This window comes from Periophthalmus magnuspinnatus, chromosome 17, assembly GCF_009829125.3.
Source record: "Periophthalmus magnuspinnatus isolate fPerMag1 chromosome 17, fPerMag1.2.pri, whole genome shotgun sequence".
NCBI classification, from domain to species: Eukaryota; Metazoa; Chordata; class Actinopteri; order Gobiiformes; family Gobiidae; genus Periophthalmus; species Periophthalmus magnuspinnatus.
In genome coordinates, this window is record NC_047142.1 from 23,348,704 (window position 1) to 23,374,505 (window position 25,802).

General features: G+C 40.1%; 1 protein-coding gene across 5 annotated transcripts in view; it reads left to right on the forward strand.

The window, feature by feature from the left end:
- The window catches only part of rnf220a (ring finger protein 220a), a 124,599-nt gene that overhangs the window by 85,774 nt on the left and 13,023 nt on the right, over positions 1-25,802 (forward strand). For 2 of the 5 annotated variants that reach the window (XM_033982305.2, XM_033982307.2), the window contains exons 3-8: positions 13,119-13,248; positions 17,622-17,670; positions 21,218-21,313; positions 23,002-23,044; positions 23,796-23,842; positions 24,366-24,492. In XM_033982305.2, the coding sequence (XP_033838196.1) occupies positions 13,119-13,248; positions 17,622-17,670; positions 21,218-21,313; positions 23,002-23,044; positions 23,796-23,842; positions 24,366-24,492 (492 nt within the window). Of the gene's footprint in view, positions 1-13,118; positions 13,249-17,621; positions 17,671-21,217; positions 21,314-22,630; positions 22,866-23,001; positions 23,045-23,795; positions 23,921-24,365; positions 24,493-25,802 lie in introns of those variants that run through there. The other 3 variants (XM_033982304.2, XM_033982306.2, XM_055228340.1) reach the window with 2 other exon arrangements.

The window sequence follows — 25,802 nt, forward strand, 5'->3', positions numbered from 1 at the left end:
TGACTTGAGACGGGCGTGATTGACAGGCAATTAACCAATCAGAGAAATGTATGGTCTGTTTTGGTCAAAATAAATATGGCAGGTTACATGTTAAAAAGCGAGAAAAAAAAAAACAACAAACATATGGCGGCTTACATGTAAAAAAGGGGGGAATTTATTGTGTCAATCTTATTTGTAAAGGTAATACAAATCTGTGTCTTGTTAACCAATTAAAATAAATACTCCAATGCTTATAATATTTCACTTTTTTACTACCAATTTACCAGTTTACATGTATATTTTATAGTTTATATTGTTAATGTTGAAATAATTAAAGTACAAAACTCTATATTTGGAACTTTCACTATTCATTATTGTCTTTCTCTGCTCCAAAAAGATTCTTGTAGACATTTATGATGAGGGTTTTGATGATTGCTTTTGGTAGCGGTTGAATTGAAGTGAATCTTGACTTTTTCTTATATTAAATTCTCAGTCTTTTGGATTGACACTTGGAGCCTGCAGAATGAATGGGAAAGCATAGCAACAAAATGGTAATAGGCAACAACAGCAGCCAGCCGCTCTTCCGCCTGTCGCCATCTCTCTCCCAATAACTCACTTTTCTCCCCCGCGCACAGACAAAACAATAAGATATAACAATTGGCAAATGGCTGAGGCAGGCAAAGCATTACAAATGAAATGTAATGTTGTTACAGTTTGGAAATAATGAATTATGAGGATAAGCAGAGATCTGTAAAATCGCTGTAGCGCTTTACCAGGGTTTCATTTTTCAACTGTATTGAATTATTGTGAATTGGCCCCAGTCAACTGCAAAATACAGCACTGGGAGCAGGCGGGATGATTCAGTGTGCGTGGAATGGACGTGTGGGCTCAAGCATGTGCCACCCCTGACTGTTTGTATATATGTATATGTGTGTGTGTGTATGAAGGGCATGGGGGAGGTTATTTACATACAACATGTTTACTGTGGCTGTGGTGAATGAGGGGACCTGTTAAAGGCTGATTCGCACTCAACCCTGACGCTCTCATGATAAATGTCCCTTATCAGTGTAGCATGGCTCTACAGCGGCGCGTAGAGGGACAAAACGCAGTGAGGAAAAACTAGCGAGGGCCAGTATGAACAAATCTATTTCTTTTCAATTTAAGGAAGGTTAAAGAACCAGTATTATGCTATTTTCTGATCTGTGTTATAATGTTTTGTTTTACTCACACATGTTTAACACACAAATCATGCATATTTATCCTGAGTTCTTCTCTCAAACAGAAAACACTCTGTTCCACCTTGTGATGTCATCAAGTGGAAATACAGGAAGTGTTCTACTGTGTTTATAAACTCCATACAACTTTTGGATGATTTTGATGATTTTCAGCCCTGGGTTTGCCAATCTCTACTGAACAAAAACTAAAACGTAGATGTGAACTTGAGAAATACCCCTTCATGACATCACAAGGTGGAACAGAGCATTTTGAGCTTTGGAGATGTAAACAGACTAAAAATAAAGGATTACTAAAACACCTGTGACTGAAACAAAACACATACAGTAGATAGAAAGATGATATTTTGAGGATTTTCGCCCATTCAAAAGATCCAATGTTGTGTTTTGAATAGTTAATTTAATGTTAGTAGAGGTAAACTTTCATCATTCTAAAACTCATGGATAAGTCTGTATATAATAAACTTTGTCAGTCTATATAAAACACTAACACATAAAAATAGCAATTCTAAAAAGTGCGGCAGAAGCTTAGTTGAAAGGTTTGCACAGTAACTACAAGGAATATGGTTCAATCCCAGTTATCTGTTGTTATCTTGGGCAAGATTCTTCACCACATTGATTGTATGAATTTGATGATGCTATTTTCTGTTTTGGAGCTGATTTTGAAAGTCCACATCTAGGAATCGTACACACTTTAAGTTAAATTTGATAATAAACTATCTTCTGTTAACTTGGGTAAGTGGTTTCTTTAGACCCTCCTCACATGTATCTGATTTAGACTGTGTTAAAAAGGAGTAAAAAAAACAAGGTGTGGGTGGGCGATGGCGTGGAAAGGGATAGCCGGAGTTATCAGCGGGTCTTGTAAGGGAAGAATACGCATCAGGCTGCCAATCATCCGCACGGAAAATTGCTGTGAGATTTGAGTCCCCAGACGGCGTGCATGTCACCAATGTGTGTGTGTCCGCTATTACTGCCCCTTCATCCCACCAAGCAACCTCTCCATTCTCACAAAAAGCCCCCAAACGTACACACAAACATGCTAGCAAATGGCTATCTCTTGTCTGTCACCAAAACCTATACTCAAGTCGTTTGAAACACTGTTGTCATCTGTGGCAACGACTATTAGGGCCACAGTCGCGGACACAGAGAGAAACAGAAAAAGAGGAAAAAAGACATGAAAGAAGAGGTTAATGTGTGAGGAGAAACCATTTCAGTGGCTTTAATTTTGTATTGATCCAAGCGGCAGGCCTGTTCCTTTACCCGGTGCTGGTTTATGTGTCAGGACTGCCAAACCCCTCCGAGCTGTCTGCACTAGAGTCTCAGAATACCTATGAGTAATATATAAGCAAGAAAGCAAATATTTAATGTATAATGAGATACCAAATTAATGTTGCAACCTAAGTTCATATTTTACTCCAGCCAGAACCCCCTTTGTTTTTTATCTTGGTCTTCTATTCATGGGTTTCAGAGTGATGAGAAATTAGGACCTTTGCCATAGCAATTAATGATTCACAACAAAATATTCAATATAATTTTAATGGTCAAAAGTTCTCAAAATGGCGTCCACCTCATGAATATTGCTTGCACCGTTGTCTTTGCTTGCACCGTTGTCTTTCACACTAACTATTTTGTGCAATTATTCATTAATTTGTTAATTTCATCACTGATAATCATATTGCAATATTTTGTCATTTCAATATTGCTGCTATATAAATATTATATCTCAGTCATTATATTAAGGCATATGTTATGTATGTATGTTATGTGTGTCTTCAAACAGGCTTGCTTTTACTCCTACACTACACATTTGCATACTAATAGTTCAAACATCTAATTAGATGTCGTTCAAAATCATGTGGTCCACATGTCCATAAATGAAAGTCATGAACTTTTAATGACCATCTCTTTAAAGGGTAACAGTAGTGAAACATCCCCCTCTATTGGCCACTGTGAGACCACCACTCAGAGCGCAGGCCTGAGGACAGACAGGCAGTGATGACAGGGCCTGTTGAGAGCAGAGATAGAGCATTGATAAGGATCACAATGATGTCCAATTGCAGCTGTATGATGCAATCTCACAGACGCATATATACAGGGATAGCCTCAGGTGTGACCAGCACAATGCCCCTCTCCAGGAGATAGACATCTGTAGACGCCTTTATCAAGTGTTTGCACCGAGCTGTACATGTTTTAGGGATGGCTGGTTTACTGTGTCCAGGGAATACTGTCCACAAATATAGATGTGAAACGCAATGATCTGCTATGGGCGTCATTTATTTTGAAAATAAACTGTGTTGTTGATGCCCAAGGTGGGAAGTATAAAATACTTTTTCTCAAGTATGAGAAAAGTTCTTCTATCTCAAAACTATCTAACTAGTTAGGTGTAGTTTTTTTTCACTAGTAAATTGTATTTATTTTACAGGTTTATTGTAGTAGTCACTCTTCAATCTGCATTGCACACATACATTATTGAAATCCTATATATAGTAAATTAATGTGTCATAGTAACTATAAAAGTTTCTTTTAAGGAAACTCCTGTATTTTGGTGCCAGAGGACCAGTCTAATTCCTGGAACTTAGTCCACAGAACCCACCATCATGATGACAAATCAACCACTGAACTGCCACTACAAAGTTCAGTCCTTACAAACGTTTTCATTACCAGGTTGTAATAATCTTTTACAGAATTCCCATTCCTATAAATCCTAAAACAAACTTCACACATCTGACCAAAATAGCCCAACCTTTCTACGCATCTAACTTGTATAATGGCCGTCCAAGCCTTGCCAAGAGCGATTATACTGTCATTCTCAAAGTTTGCCCATGTGTGTGTTTGATTTCTATTCCGGTGACACTCCAACCGAGAGGGGTAATATAGCAGACAGCTCGACAGACAGCTAGATAGATGGAAGGACAGGCCAAGCTGCTCCTCTTGTATGAAGGATTATCCCCGATCCTGTGTTTGTGACAAGAGCTGATAAGGGGCTGAGAGGAGAGGCAGAGAGGCCAGTGACACACACACACACACACTTATGCACATATAATCCACAGTAGGAGAGATATCAATCCATCATTTAGAGCCAGGATTCAGCCAGAGGAAATAGGCTCTTCTCAATGGCTGACAACACACACATCTAAACAGCACCACAAAAGACTCATGCAGTTTTAGACTCAAATGGGCACATCCGAATGACTGTTCAATTTCGTATGTTTATCTGAATTACATTTGTCTATTGTTGGAGCCAACTTGGATGAAATACATGATTTGATGGAAGACAAATTAGCCTTATCTCTTGCACTGGTAGACTTAAATCAATAACAGTTTGCAACATACAGTACTTAGAGTTAACCTATGGTGCTTAGCTGTGTACGGTATAGTAGTCTGTAGATCTATTAGCGAATACAACACATTCAGCTGTTTTTTTCCCGTTGTTAAATATGTTGAAATCTTGTTGAAAGTGCATAACAAGTGAGCAATATATGATTTGATGTCATGTCGGTGAAGGACAGAGGGTGCAGGTTAAAGAAGGCCGACCATTTGGCGAAGGCAGCGGTGCTAGACTTGATGGATGAGACAAACTGCAGGCTCTTTCCTCTTGTAACTTTCAAATCATTAAGCCTTTTACATGGCTATGCAGATTTTTATCGCCACCTCAGACAATCCGTGCAGCCCGTCTCTCTCCATCAGCAGCAGCAGAGGAGACGAGGGAGGACGCGGGGAAAGTCAAGAGTTTTAAGTCTATATTCTGTATCCAGACCAAATTAGATACAGCCAAGTGGACTATAGCAAACTCACTTTACTAGGGATTTGATTGATTTTTGTCCTCAGTGTAATTACTAAAGCATAGATCGAATACCACCCGAATACATCATAAACTTAGAATTGTGCATAGTTTTGTTGTGTCCATGAGCAAGACACTTTGCCCACTTTGCATATCTATGAATGTGGAGTGTGAGAGAGTGGTTTATGATCAGTGGAGAGGTTGTTGGGAAAGAAGTGAGGTTATGTTTTCTCTGTCTCATGCGCTTTTTGGGACGACAGTAGCAAGTTGATAGAGTGTTTGTCCTCGGATTCGAAACATATTCTTCTCTAGATGCTATATATTGGTCTAGGTTTACCTAAAAATTAAGAATCTCTTATATCACAATATGCTACCATATCCTTGTTTTGATCCACCCCTCACATACCGTGGTTTTCAAATGAAGATCGGGTTTATACAGGTAATCCAGAACTAAGAGGACACCGTGACATTCGTCTAAGATTTTAATCTGCTGCTTTTCTCTGCCAGACACGTTTCTTCACAACAAATATTGATTTACCTTGTAGCTGGACTGGAAATTTACCAGACATTATACTGTAGTGAGGAGTGGAAAAATATATTAATTAAAGACTTTTTATAAAACATTGACCCCAGAAATGCACCGCTTTACCACAGATTTTTTAAATAATACAATCTTTGTTGATAGCCGTAAATGTAAATCAGCCTTTAGGTAATGTCCTGTATCAAAAGTCAAGGATAGTACCACTAAAATGTAACAATATGGGCGTTTCTGGATATGCTCTAAATATTACCAATAGCACCTCCAACCATCCGTCCCATGATTCCACTGCCTCCTCGGCTGTTAGGATTCAATTAGCACGGAGCAGGCAGCCACGGCAGCCTCATTAAAGCTAATTAGTTAAAACATCAGCCAATCTAGCGTTAATTGGCTTTGGTAATTAATTCAGCTGCTAGACCATATGAAAGCATCAGGGGGAGGGATAATGAGAGGGGCACATAGGCACTCACAGGGACAATGGAAGTTTGCAATATAGAGCTTTGTACAGTGCGCATCAGCAAAAGAGGAGGAGTAACAGTAGATACTTGGGTATTTACATTATCCAAAATATACTTCATAAATGATTTATACATATACTATATACTTTTTATTTCCTATCATTGACTCAAAATCAACTGCAATACTTATAATATATTCTTGGAGGGGTTTCAAGTTATGGTGACGGTCCTCCATCACCATAGCAATTAAGCGATTCAAATCAATATATTATACTTTATACTTATACTATTATAGTTTAGACTTATATTTTTGGGATAGGGATAGGGATAAGTACTCACAAAAAAACTTAAAAATATGTGTGCTTAACTGTGAAGGTTTGGTCTATTTAAAGCTGCTGATGTCCAAAATGCATGAGTGCCTTGGTCCACTCCACTGACATGTCCTGTCCCATGGGTGATGAGACTCCGGTGAGCCAGTGGTCAGCCGTCACACCCACACACTTTGGACAGGAGGAAGAGTCAGCACAAAGGTTTTTAGTTCAACAAGTTTTATTAACAAAGATGACCAAAGAAAATGCAATAAATAGCATAATATAGGCAAGTGGTTCACAAAGTGGAGGTCATGAGGCACTGAGCTGGGTTGTTATATGACGTTGTTATATGTTTAGTTAATATATTTTTAACTGAGAAATACTATAATCAAATTGATATAATTAAATACGATTTTGTATGTTTTGCCACTTTAAATGATTATGTTGTTTTCATTTTTCAGTTGTTTGGAAACCCCTGAAATAATTAATTGTAGTGTTTAGAGATTTTGGTTTACAAAATGCATCATGAAGTACTAAGGATTCAATTAAAACAACTCCTTGTTTGCACAATTTTATTTCTTATACAGCTCCAGTGTATAATTAAATGTGAGATTTTGAACACTAAAATTTCAGATTAGAAAAATTAAATTGTCGTAAATCACACTGGTTTTGAGGAGGCTGTGATAAATGCTTGCGTGATTGGATGTGTGTGTGTGTGTGTGTGCGTCAGCACTTGTAATGGCAGGCCTGTCCTCTGGGGACCGTCCGGCTGCAGTCGGATGCTGCTGAGGTTATCTCTGACTACTGACAGCTGTTTATTCAATCAATCACCTTGTCACAGTGTGTGTCAGAGCATATATGAGTGTGTGTGTGCGTGTGCATGCCTGTTTGTGTTTGTGTGTTTGTGTGCGTGGGGAGGGGAGAGGGGAAGAGAAAGGAAGTAAATGAATGGGGCATTAACCAGGCACTGACCCAGAGAGCACCAGCGCAGCCTCATGCTATAGGCCAAAACACCCATATGCATCCCCTGCCTCTCATGTCCTAAAGGCAAGCTGCTTTGGACTGGATCAAACTATCGTGGTAATAGATGACGCTGGGCATTTTCTCTGGTCAAACTATCCTTTTTATGCAATTTTTATTTGCTTTGATGTTATTTACTGTAAATCACACAAATTCATTTTAAGACATAATTAGTCACTGCATGCTTTTTGTATAATTCTTGTGTTGCTTTCTGTCAGAAGGTCCCGGGTTCAAATCTGTTGTAGTTGCAGTAAACCAGAGGACTAGGTGTCATTGTTTAGCAAGAGTTTTAGCTTCCTATTATATGCAGCCTTTTAAGGACTTTTCCCATTCAAAATATGTACTATTTTTATTTTTATTTTTTTTGTAAATTGTAAATCACTACAGCAATGGCCCTAATTTCTCATGATTCTGAAACCCATGGATAGTAATACTAACACAGTATTTTAACTGGCCAGTGAACGTTTACATATCTGTTTTTCAAGTTGACTGGCCTTGAAAGCACCTTAAACCTGCAATCCCAGTCATCTGCCATGTTACCCTTAGGTCCCTTAGCTCCATGTGTATATACTGCCCATGTTAAACCTACTGTCTGATTTTCCGCAATATCCCACATCCCAGAACTGTTCCACAAACACCTCCGCTCTATTGCACCAGCATCCACCTTTCCCCTCTCCATCCCTCCCTCATCCCATCTTCATGGCCCTGCCGCGTGCTCTTTTCTCCTCTCCCCTCTGTCGACATTTCATTTGCTTTTCTAAAAGTGACAACAAACCCAAGGGAGCACACGGAGAGTGGGAGGGTGATCCCGGTGATGAGTTTAGAGCGGGGCGTGGAGGAGTGCTATTTAAAAGCGCAATGCATCACTGTCAGGTAGGGGGCAGCGTGCGCAGACGTTCACACAAATGCAGAAGACGACCCCTGTTCCATTTCATCAGATGCCCCGCCGGATAAGCTGCGCAGTCTCATCTGTTTTGCACACAAGTAGTGATCAGCTTTGTGTCTGGCTTGCTTAAATCACAGCTCACTTAAGGAGAAACATATCTTATACCATGCAATTTCATTTGAAGTAATGTGCCGCCTGTTTTGGGGGCTCATATTTGCTATTATGGAGATGATGCTGTCTCCGCCTTACCTTGTGGTGGTCAGGGACAACAAAAAGGGGCTCTCCAAAAATGAAATCTGACACTGGAGTTATTTGATTGCGGATCTAAGGCAGTGTCATTGGAAGAGGGGACAAAAAGGGGGTGCTAAACAGGTATAGCCCAAACGTTTGCGCTGTTAAAAATGGAATGAGAAAGAATTCAAATGCATATATATATATTAAAACCAGTCAGAGGGTCTCACGCCCTTGAACTTTTTGTAATGGGTCCAAACCTGGATATAAGTCCATCACGAGGACATTGGCTTGAAAAGAACATAAGTTACAACAAAAGACAAAGTAAATTAATTTTGATTTAATTGTAATTTTGTATTTCTTTTATTTTGTATTCATGTATTTATTTATTATTCATTTAGTTAATTTCACCTGTAAAATAACATGCAATCAAATCATTTTTTACAGTGCAAATGAGAACATACAAAAAAAGAAACAAGCCTGGAATAGGGGGAGGCAGAAGTGGCCCTCTTTCCCTTTAGCTGTGAATCAAATCAAATTCCCCTTATCGCACATTATTTGAAGAGGTTATCGGGTGTGGTAATGCGGTTACACGGCGGGACCGCGGCTGAGAGATTTCCTTGTTTACCGATGTTGGCGGGTGTTAGTGCTAACTGGCCCCGGCTCTGAAGGCAGGAGCAGAGGAGGAGAAGAAAAGAGAATAGCATAAACACTTGATGCATGTCAGAAAACTCATTTGAAAAACATCCATGAGGCCAATGTGTCTGTTTGTGCACAAGAGACAGTTGGTCAAGGACACAAAAACAGGCTGGACAGGGGAACGATTTGTAATTCCATTTGGGGAGCTGGTGACATGCTGCGTTTGTGCCAACTCGTAAATCCGGCTCTCTTATAGTTGTGTTTAAAAGCAGTTTACATGCTTCAGGCTCATTAGCTGATTGTGTGTATAATTTACAAGTTCATTCAGATTATTGCAGCAGATTTTAAAGATTCAGGCAATTCTTGTTGATGTTAGTATGACCATTTGCTAACAATTAACAGTTGGGAAAGTTAAGAAGATGGCAATTGTTTTGTTTTACATTGTTTGGGTTATTATGTTCTATTATAGCAGTGCTGTATGTCAAATGCCCTTTCTGATGTCATTGCTATTCAGGGTTGGAAGTGGCACAGAACTTACATTGGTGAACATTAGTCAACTTTTGTAATCACAAAGAAGTGATACTGACGATGATGTATGATGTATTTGGTGGTGATTTGCTAAAACCCATACCTTTACAAAGCCCTGTGTGACTTTATCCATCTAAAACAGTCCTTGTCTGCCATGCCTGTGAAACCTATGAGTTTTGTTTCAGTCCAGCCCTGACAGAGGAGATAAAAGTGACAGGATGACATGGGATACTGGTCATTAAATGGGATTCGGACCTTCTTCTTTGCCCAGTGAGCCACGAGGATGCCCCAAATGGTTTTTATCTGTGGTCCCATTGAGAGCCAGTGTAGAGCTGACAATCCCTGTCCTCTCCGGAGGTGGCCTTTCTCCGTGCACTCATTGTATTGTGTGACTCTGAGGTGCTGCTATCTCCCATCTATCGATTCTCACTTCACCAGGACCAAAGCAACTCACAGGCAAAGGCTGATGGAGGTGTGTGGGCAACAGCCAGGAGGAAATGGACAGGGACTTTTAAGTGTTTAGGCTTTAAACAGACCATTTCAGACATTTATAGTTACTATATTTTAAGATGCACTATGTAATTTTTTGTCCCCGTGGAGGTGGTATTGCTTTGAAACGCTCATCTCCCTGAAGACAGCACCACACCAAGTTACAGAGACCGAGAAAGACAGTAATACATTCCAGACAAATAAAATGAATACGAAAATGACAAGCAGGTGGCGGACTCCCCACCAGAAGTTGCGTAGTGCACCTTTAAATATAGTAAGCTGAGACACCGCATCACATTCTGTCCAATCCAGCCAGTTCCTAAACACAGATTAAAGATTTTTAGAAGAATATAGAAAGGGTAATGTGTATTTAGTGGCATAGAAATGCTTTGATAAATCGATTACACAAAGGATGAGAACCGTAGACCGACAAGATAAAACAATGAAGGATATAAGCTAACTGAAGGTGAACTGAGGAAATGTGTGTAATAAAAATAAGACAAATGAAAGAATTGTGAGAACCGGTCGAGTTGGAGAAAGCGAGATGAGACGATCCATCTTGGCACATTAGGACAAATCAAGCGCACCCTCCATCACATCTGTCAGGGATGCACCACACCTCTTCCTCTCTCCTCTGTTCCTCTGTCTCTACATCCATCCATCCCTGGTCCCTCTGTATCTCATTGAGAAATCTCCGCACTAAAAAGTCCTGTCAGGCCTATTTCCTTGTTATTGTCCGGCCCCCTGTACCCCCGAGTGAGCCCCCACCCCAGATTAAACGCAGTGTGACGTGGGATGGTCCTATACTTATGTGTGTGTGTGTATGTGTGTGTGTGTTAGCTCTACATTAATCATCTTTAAGGCGCTGACAAGCCCGGTGTGCGACATCACATCAACACCCCCTTCTCCTCGCACCATCCCACCATTTTTTTTTTTTTTTTTCCTAGCCTGGATTTATCTGTCCGTGCACCGCTCGCGATCACTCACTTTCCCTCGGGGAGCGTTTGACAGAGAGGCAAAAATAGAGGCTGGAAAAAGAAAGGGGACACAAGGAGAGAGGATGGAGGAGAAGGACAGCAACAAGTTTACACTCTAGTGGAAAAGGGGAAAAAGTCTTATGGACCTAAGTAATGGGTTAGTTGTTTAGGTCAGTTTGAACGTTTTGGCACACAGAATAAGTGAGAATATTTTGGGGATTTTTTACTACAGATCATTTTTTTAACTACAGATCATTCCAAAAAATAAATAAATAAATAAAATATTCAAATGGCTTGTAAAATAATAGCACGAGGGCATTGTCCAAGTTTTTTGTCCTAGATAGAGAGAGATGTTACTCAATTACTCAACTAAGCTGCACCCTTGCCTGGATAAATACTGTTGTTTCAAGTCAGTAGATAATTTCATGTAGTACCTATTCAGCATTTGATTCTTTAAGCAATTACATATTGCATCAAAATTGGAACTAAACCCATAACTAAACCTGTAACTAAACCTGGACTAGACTTAGTTCAAAACCAGGACTACAACAGGACCAAACCAAGTCTACGTCAAGACCAAGCTGGGCTCAAACAAACCAGGCCCAAACAACCCAATCCAAAAAAGATGCAGGTATTTAAATGAGTGCAACATAAAGAGTAAAAATATACCCTTGTTTTGTGTGAAGCGTAGACAATCAGCAGGTCTTTTCTTTGTGTGGTGGAAGGTGGCTTTTTCTGCATGTCTCAAATTATCTTGTCAAAGCCAGAAAATAAAAGCCGCTGGGAGAAGGCTGTGAGATGGGCAGACAGAGCAACAATAGACACGAAAAAGCAAAATATGGAAACAGGTAGAAAAAGCAAGTAAATAATGAAAGAAGAAATGAGCAAAGATGAAACAAAGACATGAACAGAGATGGAGGTTAAAATTAGAAATTGAATGGGGCCTGAAGTAGAGGCAGACACACAGATAGTAATCGATTACCTATTTTTCAAAGTCACTTACCGTGGCCGGTGGTGTGAGGGAGTGAGGAGGTGAATGAGGTGGTGGTATGCGCGCCCATGCTTCACTGAAATGCAGGGACAGTCTGTGTTTGGATTCTCTGAGGCCTTTTTGATGACAGAGCTACATGGGGAGACTGGTACCAATATGACAGCTGCAGTGAGTGAATGAAGGTATTGATCATATATAGCCATAAATATGTAATGTGTTGTTTTTAATGTTGTAAGTTTAGCTTATTCTTGCCGAGTGGAATGTGAGATAGCGAGATTGGGTCTATTGTCTTGTGAAAATGAAGGTGAAAGGTTAGATTTTGAGCAGTGATATCCCTGTGATGACGTTGCCATTGTACAAAGCAAAATTCAATACAAAACACCACTTATTAGAGCCCATTTTGACAAGACCTCAGCAAAAACTTTTAAATGTGCTTTGTAAAATGGCAACACTGAAGATTATTTGATGCTAACATGTATTTGCATTTCTTATAAAGCAGTTGTTTTACTGGAATGCCCCACAAATCTTCATTACCACATATTTGCAACAGGGTTTGCAGAGCCATATGCAGTGATAGGGTGTCCCCATTACCTACTCCTTTTGTTGTTACGGTGACAACCAGTCTAAACGGGATTTCCTGACCATTGTCCTCAGACTATAAAAAGCCTATTTGATTTGGCTAAATACAGGAAATGTCCTCTAGCAATAAGACTGTGTAGGTTGTATTTTTAGCTGCCCGAGACACAATAAGAAGTAAACTTGTCACGTTGGATATTTAGTACTTCATGATGGTGTGTATTGAACTCCATAGTCACACACAGGTGGGTTTCACGCTGTGCCCCTCTGATCAAGGACAATGAAGCGCCGGTCCACTCTACTCTGCATTATCTCATCCAGCAGACACGGTCCCCTTTCTGAGCTGACCTGAAAACATTACACAACAACAATGGAGATGCATGCTGCACTTAACGACGTCATGCACTAAATATAGATGTGACTATTGATACGGGTGCAGATTTTTATGCTTAGAATTTTGTTATTTGTTTGTGTTGTTGTAGGTAAAAAGAAGATGGTCCTGTATGATAGCCAGGCTCCAGTGTGTCCGATCTGCCAGGTGCTGCTGAGGCCCGGGGAGCTGCAGGAACACATGGAGACGGAGATGGAGAGGCTAGCTGCAATCTGCCTCAGGTATGAACTACAGCGCTGCAAGAGTTAAAAAGAAGGGTTTCTACTCATTTTTATTTATTAGTTTGATTGGTGTAGGTGAAATGGTTCAGTAAAGAGGCAAACTCTGAACAGTGGGACACTTTTAGAGAACTGACACAGAAATTACACCTTGATTAACTACGAACAAGTTAGAATCACCAGTTTTGAGAAAATGGGTAGCAGTGCCCAAAATAATATAAAGTAAGGGTTTGTTGAAGCACAATTCTTTTTGATTATTAGTTAGTATAATTTAGTGCATCCTACAGTATACACAGACCACACAGGCCAAGTGTTCTGTCTACAACATGACTTGAAATACAAGCAAATCCTTTACATTAGTGCCCCATAAAAATACAGACATGGGCCATAGGCGAAGCTTTAATTCACTGTATGTCACTTCACTGTCTTACATTCTTCTTGCGACTTGAGATTTTTGGTGCCATAAATCTGCATAAAAGGCAGAGGCACGCCGTCGACGTCATGCTAAATGTTTCCTACAGGGATTAGGATTCAGACCTTTGACCCCCGGTTCAGCGCAGCTCCCTTCCTCTCCCCACGCCAGCGGCACGGGCAGTTTTATGACGGATAAATCAGCAGAGAGGCCTTTTAACGATGGGACACAAGCATTAGGATCCATATTTCACCGTGTCCACGCGCCTGGCTGTGTGTGTTTGTGTACTGTCCCATATAAGAGTAGAGTGGACGTGTTTATGCTCTGACCCAGTGCCCAGCGAGCGCCCAGCTTTACGATAGTGGCCATTAACCCGGAGGAGGAGGGCAACAGACAGCCTCACCCCATGTGGAAATCACAACTCATTTAGCAGCGTTTACACTTGGGACCTGCATCCTCCTCTGTGTAGTACCATGTGAGCATTTTCCTATACACTGCTGCCTTATTAGACGCCTAGGCCCTGTGTTGTGGATGGTCTACCACTTGTCTCCATTGTGGTTTTTACTTACCTGGGGTGTTCCATAATATGACACTTTATGTACCCCTCACAGAAAGAATGCATGATTTTCCAAGGAATTTCTTTAGCAGTAACGCTAGAAATTAAATAAATGCAAGATACATCACATCAGTTTAATGCCAGTTGTACATTCCAAGCAAATCTCTGTGGTGATAAACACGACATACCCTGCACCAGAAAAGTTACATGGTGCAGCTTTGAAGTATTTTGCTATATAATCACAATTTAAAAAGTTAGCATACACAAGTAACTAACCAAGTCCCCTATGATTTAAAAGTGTGCCTCTCTGAAGGTCTAAGCTGTTTTCAACCTATTATATGTTAGTAAAAATCCACCTAGCCTGTATCTATTCATGATGTTTATGCTCACTGATTCCACACTGAATACGTTTGTGGCACTACAAGAATGGAATATAAAAGCTGTGGTCATCCAATCACTGAATAACACGGCGAGGTGTTGGTTAGATCTCCATAATTAATAAAGGTCAGACGTCTGCCCTTGACTCCAGACTTTGTGGGACTCTGAAACCCCAAACCCACAAATACATGTGTGGTTATTTCAAGAAAGAAAGATATCCCGACCTGAACCGCGGCTACAAATCCACAGACAGGGTAGAGACAGATCTGAAAGATGCAGCGAAATGTGTGTAGTGCCCCTATATCACACACAACTCTGTCTCCTCCTCTCTCTTTGCTCTGCATGGGAGCGGCCATCATTGAAAGTGACAGTGGGAATTTGGTCCAATTTGTACTAAATCTGGCTTTAATGACGACCAACGCTGGCCGAATGAAAGAGGTGCGCATATGGAAACGAAGACGTACATTGTGTTATACGATGTGCTAAAAATACCTGCTCGCTCCCTCCTCACACAGTCACATCTCCTCTGTTCTGCTGTCAGTGGTCGTCACTGTGTGGATTTGATTACAGCGCTCTTGTTCATGGGCCGTGGCTGCGGGTGTATGGACATGTAAATCACACACACTGTTGAGCAAATGGAAATCTATCAGGCCCGATGCACCTCCGGAGGCTCGGAGTCCGAAGTCATCTGCATAGCTCAACAGCCACTGTCACATAAAGGAACGGAGAAAAGGGGATTCCACTTAAAAACAGCTATGCAGAAATACAAAATTGAGGTGCAAATTATCACTGAATAAAAAAGTGATCCTTATACCATTCTTGATCAGAATCTAAGGAATACACAATTTATTTATTCAGTTTAAAAGAATGAAACTTTTGTATTCATGGGAAAAAATTAAAAAGAAGTTTAAATAATACATAAATTGATAAATAAATGATTAAATACTAAATAATAAGAGTGAATCACTCTCGTATTTTGTCTTTCAGTTCCTGAAAGTATATGCATGGGTATCATTCAAATTCAAAACTAAATATTATATCCAACAGTACTCAAAATGGCGCTCATACAGGAAACTGACATTCATGAGCCCCATGCAGATATACAGAGTATATATTGTGTACATCCCCACCTTGTTGCCCAGGTTAGATCCCATCTCCCCTTGTCTTTCACTAGTCTTCCTCTGAATCCCCTCACCACCTGTTCTCTCAGCTGCCTCGTTAACCCAACACATTTTAAACTGGCCTTTCCCCATTGCACCTTCTCTGTATGTTTGTCTCACTTTGCTCTCTCCTCTCTGCGCTTTGACGTGGCAGGCGGCTGGAATACCCTGCCTCATAACCTACACCATCAAAAATTCATGGAAACAGACAAGACCAGGGAGACGCATTTCCTTTCATCCCAGTTTCTTTATGTCGACCGGTCTTCATTCCTTACTACAGTTTTCCCTCACTTTTTTTAAACTGCTTTCATCTCTCTATCAGCATCTTCTGTCATACTGGCAATTTTCCCCAAGCGTGGCAGGCATGCAACCTCTCTGTCTCCCCCTTCTTTCTCTAGTCTCTGCCTGACAGTGTCAACAAGCAGGTGTAGGGGCGGCTGTTATTGTTGATGCCTGGGCTCGGGCAGCAGGTAATGAATAAAAGGGGATAGGGGGAGAGATAGGAGAGTATAGAGGAGCACTGGCACATTCCCCTACATTACACGGCAGCTTGACTGTGTCACCCATGTTTACATTCTTTGTTGGAGGAAGGTGGGGCCACATGTTTTAGATGCAGACACACAAACACACACATAGAGATGTTTGTCTTGTTTATGTTATGTGCAAAATGGGAAGCATAGTGACAAATTGGATGGCATAATGATATTGTATCCTTGCCTGGCAAATCCAGAATGATATCTCTCTGTATTTTTTAAACAGATTGATATCAGTCTCATCCCCACGCCCTCTGTTACATCTCAAACCCGGTCAATCGTGATTGTGCAATCAGATCCATTTTTTCAGTGACACATGTGAAACGAAGAAGCTCATTGTTCACCTAAGATGAAAACGGGGAGATTCACCGGTGACCAGACTCACATCTGTATTGACGTGTTGAAGTATTCTTGAAGTGTGTATTCTGGATCCCAGGCAAATTGTATTCTGTACCTTGACAAACTTGTTAGTAGTGGTGTCAGTATTATTCCGTTAATTAATTATTGTGATATCGGTCTATTATTGCATACAGGTCACAATAAAATAGTAAGAGGTAAGAAATAATAACAATGAGATTTTTAAGTAAAAAATTGTACTTTCAATTCAGTCTATACACTAAAAAAGAAAACCCAAATGTAATATACTTTTTCTGCCTTCAGTGGGATGTGCCAGTTAAAAGATAATAATATAAGGATAAGGAACAAATGAGCACTGGACTGGGCTTTGATAAATGGGACTACAACCCCTCTGTATCTCTCTATATCCTAAGCAATTGGGATGATTTGCGTGTCCAGTTTTAGGACGATTATCTACAGCTTTGGCCCAAAATCCCTCATCCCTTTTTGTATCTTCGTGTCTTTTAGTCTGAACTAAGTGACATAAATATAGCTTCTTATTCCTATGATCCACTCGTTCAGCCATTGACAAAGAAAATCCCTTTCCCCCAAGCATGCTGTCAGATTAGGGTCCTCACACAATTGGTTGGGTGGCCTGTCCCTCTCTCCTCACTCTCTCTCCTTTACTCCCATGTGTCGGGGGTGTGTGGAGTGCTAACAGGCTGTCAGAGGAGAGATGACAACCGTGTCCTATGCTTTGTCAATGCCAGGCCTGTCACAACACTGGGAAAAAACTCAAAGAAATGTATCTCTGTGTTTGGGCACAAGGCAGGAACTGTATCTGATAACCTCATGAACACAGAATAGGTGCTTGTATTAACTGCTACCCAATAATAAGAAGGTTGCCAGGTCTAGACTTCATGGCATTTGGCAAGACACTTCACCAATTCCACATTCAGCATCATGTAAATAACTAAAGATTTTCTCTTCTTCCTTTGCAGTAAGAACCCTTCACCCAAGGATGGCATCGTAACTCCTGGAACTCCCAAGGTATGACTACTCCTAGATTTCATGTACTTAATTGTAGAGTACAAAATATGTGGAGCAAATCAACTATCAGGGCTATGGTTTCCCCTCACTGCACTAAGGATGTGTCAGTTTGTCAGTATGGGTTATGTCATATCTCGTAGCCATCCCCCTAAACCAGTCTTCTGTGTCCAACGGCAACAGGCCAAGAGTCACTGCACTGGTTTGAGCCAATTAGAGAAGTTTTGAATGTGCTAATGTATTCCTTGTGCCAAAGGTGCCAAGCTATGCGATCTAATATTGACTTGTTACTTTGCAGACTACATTCTACAATACAGCTTAAAACTCAAAATGTAGGTGTCTTTATATTGATAAAAAAGTACATTGCATTAACAATAAGTGTTTTTTTCCAATAATGTGAAGGTTTCCAATCAACCAGTAGACACAGCAACGCCTGCCACGCCCTTTAAATTTCTCCAACTCCTTTAAGAAGGCTAGGAGATGTTAATGATCCTGATATATTATTTTACTTTTGCATTTTAAAACTTTATTATCTTGTAAATCACCTCCAACAAGCAATTGATGTCATCAGTGCTCTCCACACTAGAGGATAATTATTATTCCCTCTTACCTGTGGCTCTGACCGAGGTTTAGCTCCGCACTCGAAGCTCCGTGGGTGGGCTTGTTGCCGGGGGAGACAGACATGGCAGGTTGTAAAGTGTGAACCCCAGCCTTCCTTTGCGCCCGTGACTGTGCATGTTAGTGCTGTTGTTTAGTATGCAGCAGTGGGACATGGAGGAAGGAGAGCTCTGACCTGCAGCACACAGGCCTGTTGTCATCATATCCTTCATCTTCTGAGACATGGGCACCTGTTGGACCCGGGATTAACCCCATGCACCCTCACATGTGCTGTTTGGACCAATTTGAGCACTCCACGCTATGTTCAGGTGATGAGGTTAGAAAGAAAAATGTCAGGTCTGTGGAGGGCTTTGGGAAACACATTTAGTAAAGGTTTAGGTGCAAATGGCAATTGTGGCATCAGTTGCTCTAGTGTTTTCAGCTCAGAAATAAAAGTGTGTAAGGCTGTGCAATTAATTCGCTTTCAATTTGCATTTAATTGGGTTATAATTAACAATCATCAAAATGTGTAATATAAAAATCAAAATGTCTAATTTACAGTAGATTTTAAAAGATTAATGACTAAATATTCTAGACAACTGATACTAGTTCTTCTTCTGCTGGTTAACTTTTAATAGTACATGAAGCTAAGCAAGGCAGGGTCTAGTTAGTACTGGGATAGGAGACTGCTGAGAATATCGGGTGCCACAGTGGGGCGCCAATGGCAAAAACTGTTGTTGTATCCTTATATCCATTGCCTGGTATGAATGTGGTGTGAGTGTCTGTGGTGGTTGGATTGGCCAATGGCACATAATGGCAGCCTCGCTTCCCTGAGTCTGCTCCAGGGCAGCTGTGGCCACAATAGTAGTTTACAACCACCAAGTGTGGCGTGATTGAATAATGCACTATAAAGTGTCTTTGTGTGTTCAGAAAAGTGCTATATAAATCAGGTGCAATATTATTGTTATAGAATAATGACGACCAAGAAAAGCACTTACCCCTGAACTAGAAGACCTTATAGTTTGAGTCAAGTGCTTTGGCAGAGAAGTGCAGTGCTCCTTTTGTTTCTTCTTATGATTCTCTAATTATCTGCTCCAAAGGGACACCATTCCAACATCTTTATTCACAATCTCTAGTTAAATGTCAAACTCCAATGATTACACTTGAGCATATTCCCATAATGCCGCAGGTAAATGATTCCTGACCTTTTTAAACCAGTCTAAATACCTATCCCCACACATACACACATTTACAGCCGGACATATAAGCTCCATGCATAATATCCAATTTACAGTGACACCGATGGAGGCTGGTCATTTGTCACATATTATTATTAGATTACTGCTGTCGAGCACTTAAGCCTCTGCTCTGCCCCTTTCCACTTGATTAATAGGAGCCGACTGTAAATACAAATATTTCATAGTCGGCTCATAAAAAAGCCAGCACAAGAACACACAAGCATATAAAGAGGGTTGAGCCTTATAAAATAACAATATGAATCATTTCTGCTGTCTTCTTATAATAGTTTTGTTCTTGAAGAATTCCTATGGTTGTTTTTGCACAGTGAGATCTAATCTTGTTTTGGATTCCCACAATGGAAGCTCTAGTACTAATACTACAAATATTATTCAATGCTCAGTTGTATATATGGAAAATAGTACAACCTTAGAAGAATAATATCAGTACTATTATTACTAACTGTTATTATCACAAAAACTTGCTTAAAAACTAGAGAGAACAACTGAAGTTAGTGTTTTAGTAAATTTATATCAATGACATCCGGAACAAAGTTGAGCAGTAATAGCAGCATCATCACACATTTCTCTATACTGCGTTGTAAGTGTTGTAAGTCAGATTTATAGTTGGACAGTGCCCCATAATGTCAGAAGCTGTTTTTAGATGTTTACCCTCCTGTCCCCTCTCCTTTCCCCTCCTTCACTCATTCTTCCCTAACTCCTCTTAACATCCCATAAACATTACCTTTAATCAGTGGAAGGGATTTTATAGACAAAGTCACTCGGGTTACAGTCAACAGCAATGACGTGTTGCTGTCTGCTTTGGTGGCAACACAGCAGCCTCCAATTCTCCTGAGGTTTCCTTGTAGATTGAGTCTATACGGCAAAAATGTGTGTGGTTTTATTTTCGCATCTCAAGCTGTACCGAAGCAGATGTAAAACCTAGATAGATTGTAATATGTTGTTGAATGTATAATTGCATATATCTATGTATGCAGAGGTGCAGTATATGAAATTATCAATAATATTTAATCTATCAAATGTATCAATACTATCAATACTATGTTATGTTGGAGATATGCAAATTAGAATAGAATATAAGTTCTTAAGTAAAGCATATTTTTAAAAGGCTGCAAGAAAAGTTGATTAAAAATTAAAAGATGAGAAACTTGCAAGGTTACAATGTGACATTTATGCAGTTGTGTGTTTAATTTTATAGTCCATTCACTTTTTGTGCACCTTTTTTGACCCTCAGTGACATTCATGGACACGTTTAGCTCATTTCTGTTGGATTGTCATTATCTCGTCAGCATGAAAAAAAAAAAAAAGTAGCCATAATCATAGGTGTAATAAAGCTCTGACCAAGTTTCCCTCATTCCAGAAAGGTCTCAGCTCAGAACTGGATGAACAGCTACATTTTAAATTGTAGAAGTAAAGATCATTTTGACATTTCCTCACAGTTTTGTAGGTTTAGACACAACCTATCCAATCCAGAGCCTCAGTGGAATACACTGAATGGTATCTGTGTTGCCTAGTGAAGATTTATTTCCCAACATGCAGCATTACTCCGGCCTTGTCCATGTTTATTGATTATGCGGCTGTCAAGTAAAGACATGCAGCTGCTATTGTACTCACAGCCTGGAGGTGATAATATAACATGCTTATCTCCATTTAGAAAGCATTTTATTTCCCTCTCCTCCTGCTCTGTCTCTCCACAGTCAATGCTGTTGTCGGTGCACATCAAGCGCGAGGGTGAATCTCCCGTGGTCTCGCCGCTGTCCTCTGAAGACGCCCATCACTCGGACAGATACCAGGTCATTTACTCACATCACAACCAAAGAAGAAATTTGAACTGTATAGGCTGTGGGTTTGTGTAGCTAAGTCATTGAATGCAGTTAATCACACTTTAAAATAAAGAATTAAAAACAAGTTGTAACAAAGGTAACAAATATATATAAAAAAAATATAATATTATTGATTAAAGTTTAATTGATAAGATTAGAAGGGAACCGACAGAATGATTTTCAGATCATAATTGTATATGAAAAATACTCTACAATATTACAAATTGGATAAGTTGCCAAATGCTTATAATTTTTCCATATTCCTAACACCCAATACAATACAGTATTTTTGTGTTGTTTATAGTATTGTAAGATTTGAGATGTGATTACATTCTTTTACATTACGAGCTCAATCTCATTCAGAATCGTATTTGTTGCATGTTATCTGAAATTTATGCCAACTTTATGTTTGTTGAGTTTTTAAGGATGATTAATGTGCAGCAGGACTATATTGTTAACTTGACCAAATGGCCAATTCCTGAAGCTTTTATGTCTTATATTCATCAAAGTTTGTTGGAGTAATTCTTGGGACTGTGATGTATTGCCAGGTTAAGTGGGTTTCCCCCCTTACCCCATAAAATTAGAACTATTAAGTCCATGCAGACATTACATCCATACGTTGGAGATGACACAGCTCATAAAAGCCTCAGAGCAATAAAGCACATTTTCTCATTAAGTGAAACTGCTGAAACCACCTTATATTTTACAAATGATAAAGTCAATGGTCACTCTTTTTACCACCCTCCAAAGGAAGCATAAATGCCAACATGCAACTTTTATGTCTTTGCCAGTCTGTCTTTATTTTCTAATCTCTTTTTCAATGGGACAATAGCATGAATTGAAGTGGTGTGCTTCAGTCAGCAGCATACTATATCATCCTTTTTTAGTGAATAAGATTAAAAGTTTTTTCCCTTTTTCTGTTACTGCACAATAATAGCCTATGATTACAAAGTTGTACAAAGTAGTAGTAAAATTAGAAGTTAAGATATTTAGAATAACAAAAATTGTATCACTTTGTTTTATTTTAATTTTCAAAAGTAATAGGTGGCATATCCAAAAGCAGGGAATTAATCAGGCTTACATAAATGTAGGTCTAAAATGGAAATAATAAATACTTACTTGCTCTAAACACATTTTAAGGTTCTGCAATGTACACGGTCGTCCTTGTGACTGTAATGAAAGCCTTTTATGTCAAAATATGAGAGGCAGCTCCTAAAACGCGATGCTTCCCCCTAGTGGCCAAACCGCGACATGCACGTAAGGGTTTTGTACATTTCCGGCTGCTTTCGGTCACATGACCAAAACAAGCCAATATGGCGTACTTTATGATTCCTGTTAGCGCAGTCGAGCTCTACTTTAATCCTTTCCCATCCATTTATAGTCCAAATGCCGCGCTCTTCTGCATTTATGTATAATATCTGTGGAAGCATTGGATTAGTTTGGCACAAAGAGTTTGAGCGGCTATAAATGCGGCTGTGAGTGAAAGCTAGCAGACATGGAGGAGGTGCAGAAGACGAGAGAAGTAGGTTCAATTGTTTTCAGAGCACAATCCAATGTAATCTCCTCGCAAAAAAGTTATTTTTGCCCTTGTTACCAGGTTATAAAGCGTCTCTATTACCCCATACTTATTCCCTGTTTCTTCTTTACTTGTGTTGCAGACGTTTTTACGGGTTCGGGCAAACAGACAAACGAGATTGAATGGTATGTATACACGTCTATCAATCAACCGAATTATAGTTTTGTGGAATATTTAATGCACTTTATAAGGACTGCGTTTTATTTTCACTCTCAAAGTGGTAGATGGTAAAGGCCTCCACCTATCTGCAGCATCGTGGATTACTCACTACATTACTTATTTTATCATGATAATAAATTTGTTCTCAAAGGCCTTGGCAAAATGCAGATAATTCATCTTTACATAATGTTCAAATGGTGGCTGGCAGAGTTATATTACTTAGTAAGAACCATTGAAAATATAAAAGTCACAATTTCTGGAAAACTGCACATTATCCTGAAATCTATTTGGACTTCACATATACAGCTGTGGTGTAGCAGTTACACTGATGTTAGATTATTACTCGACAATTAATTCAATTTATATTCATTGCCCAGGGGAGAGGATATGTGCCTGTTCTAAGTAGTTTTCTCGTTTCTATGTCATTCTTGGATTTCTAGTGTCCCAACCCCCTGATATCATTCCATTTCTGTCTCTTGTCTTGTGTGTTCTCACAGGGAGCTAAAATGAATGTTCCTTTGTGCTTTTAACAGCAAGGGAAACCAACATAGAGAAAGAGGGCAAAGAAGGCTATTCTGTTGTGTTAAATTAATTGTCTGTATAAATGGAGTGGCATGTTAAGGATAGAACAGAAGGGAGAGAGTTTTAATGAATATATAGTATCTGAAAACATAACTGCTACTACTAGTTCTAATATGATGTGTTTTTCTGTGTCAGCTCGTATAGGCAAAATGAAGAGGAGGAAGCCAGAGGATGGGGGCCAGGTATGTCCTCTCTGCAGTGCCCCTTTGACTGGGAGCGAGGAGGAGATGAGTAGACATGTGGAACAATGCCTCATCCAGGTAGTACTTTCTGGGCCTGGACCCCCTGGACAGTTCTTCAGTCCTTCCTCTTGTAGAACAATCAGCACATCGCTTTCTCCTTTTTCCCCTTTTCAAGAAACTCTGCAGTGACTTTTTCACTGAATCCAAGCTATGCATCCACATTATATGGGATATATGTGAAAGAATTTACCAATAAAAAAATGCAATGTCTCAGTATACACACCAACTTAAACAATTCAACCCATATATTATGGATTCATTGTCTTTCTGACTTTTAGATACTTTCTTAGCTTTCTGCACTTCAAATACCTGACCATTACAACTAATAATCATTGTGCTTTTCCTTCTTTTAAGTAGTAAACACATCTAAAACAACATGACTTAGTAACTACTTTTTTCCTGAAGTATTTTTGTAATGTTATGTTTTCATCTGTATTAATTGTGAAATGTGGCTCTTTCTCAGCGTGAGGGTGCATTAGATGATGACTCCGTTGACATGGACGGTGAAAACGGCAGAGGCTTTGAAGAATACGAGTGGGCAGGACAGAAAAGGATCAGAGCTACAGCGTTATTGGAAGGAGGTTTCAGAGGTACACATTTCTATTAATCCTATCGCTAATGTCCAAGTATGATATTTCACTCCTACCATAAAAGTCAATGTTAGCTTTAAATCTACTCTGGTTCGATTTCCTCCTTTCTCTTTGTGGACCCATCTCTCCTTTACTTCTGTCCTCTGCATGCATGTTCTCCCTGGTCTATAGTTTGTGAATGTGTCCAGAGAGCTTAATGCTGCCAGTGGTCTGGTGGTAGGGCAGTGGGGGGTCTGGGTCAGACCAGCTCAGCTTTAGCTTGGCCCTCCTCAACCTTCTTTGCACAGGGAAGGAAAACACATTTAGCTGGGCAATTGACCCATTGGGCACCACTCTGTGCTTGTATGTGTGCCCAGAAATGCAATTATAGAACTGGATGGAGAGCTGGTCACCAGGGAGCAGAGCCACGTCTGACACAGCACAGTACAGTCCTCCTGTAAACTCAGTCACTGTCAGAGACATCCTCAGCCTCTTCCTGTCATAGTGTCATGGTGTCCACATTAACTTTTTACTAGAATTTATGTTAACTCATTTCTGTAAGATGTAAAAGAATATGAAGAACTTGTGCAAATTCCCAGATTAAAAAAAAAAAGGTTTTGGCATTGTCTCTGAAGGGCAGCATACTTTTTTATAATTCTTGATTAATTCCATTGAAGCTTTATGAGTAAAAATGAAAGCTACCCAGTCTTTGATCACTCTTTGCTCTGACGATAGATTGTTCCTTTTAGTTAAACACATTGTTATAAAGAGCCCTACTGTGCTACACCTGACTCCCCCTCTATCTCTCAGCCTGAGACAGAGAGGAGACAAGGCAGATCAATGCTGAAATCTCAGCTAAACCAGGCCCAGCTTTGGGGTAGAGGTGCTTTTGTCACCTGTCCACACATTTAGCGTTGTTAAAGGAGCAGACACTGGACCCTTCTGCTGTGCACTAATGGGGCTCCTTGTGATGTGACTCAGATAACGGAGGTGGCCTGGAGAGACCCACATGAAACACACACGTGCGGTCTGCAGCACCACACACACGCACACATGAATCTGGGCTCTGAAGGTGGATTTGGTGTTGAAAGCTCTTGGTGTTTCTCACAGATGCGCTTGAATCCTGAAGGCTTTGGATGGGTGGGCAGCGAGACAGATAGATGTAGCATGGGGGGGTCTCCTCAGCTGGAGAGATCCCTCTGTGAAGTGCCACCATCCGTCTCCCCCTTTGAGAGCGCTCAGAAGAAAGGCAGAGAACAAGCCTCTTAAGGGCCAGTGGAGAGGGGAGGGGCAAGGCAGCAAAATCGAACAAGATCAGTTTATGATTCAAC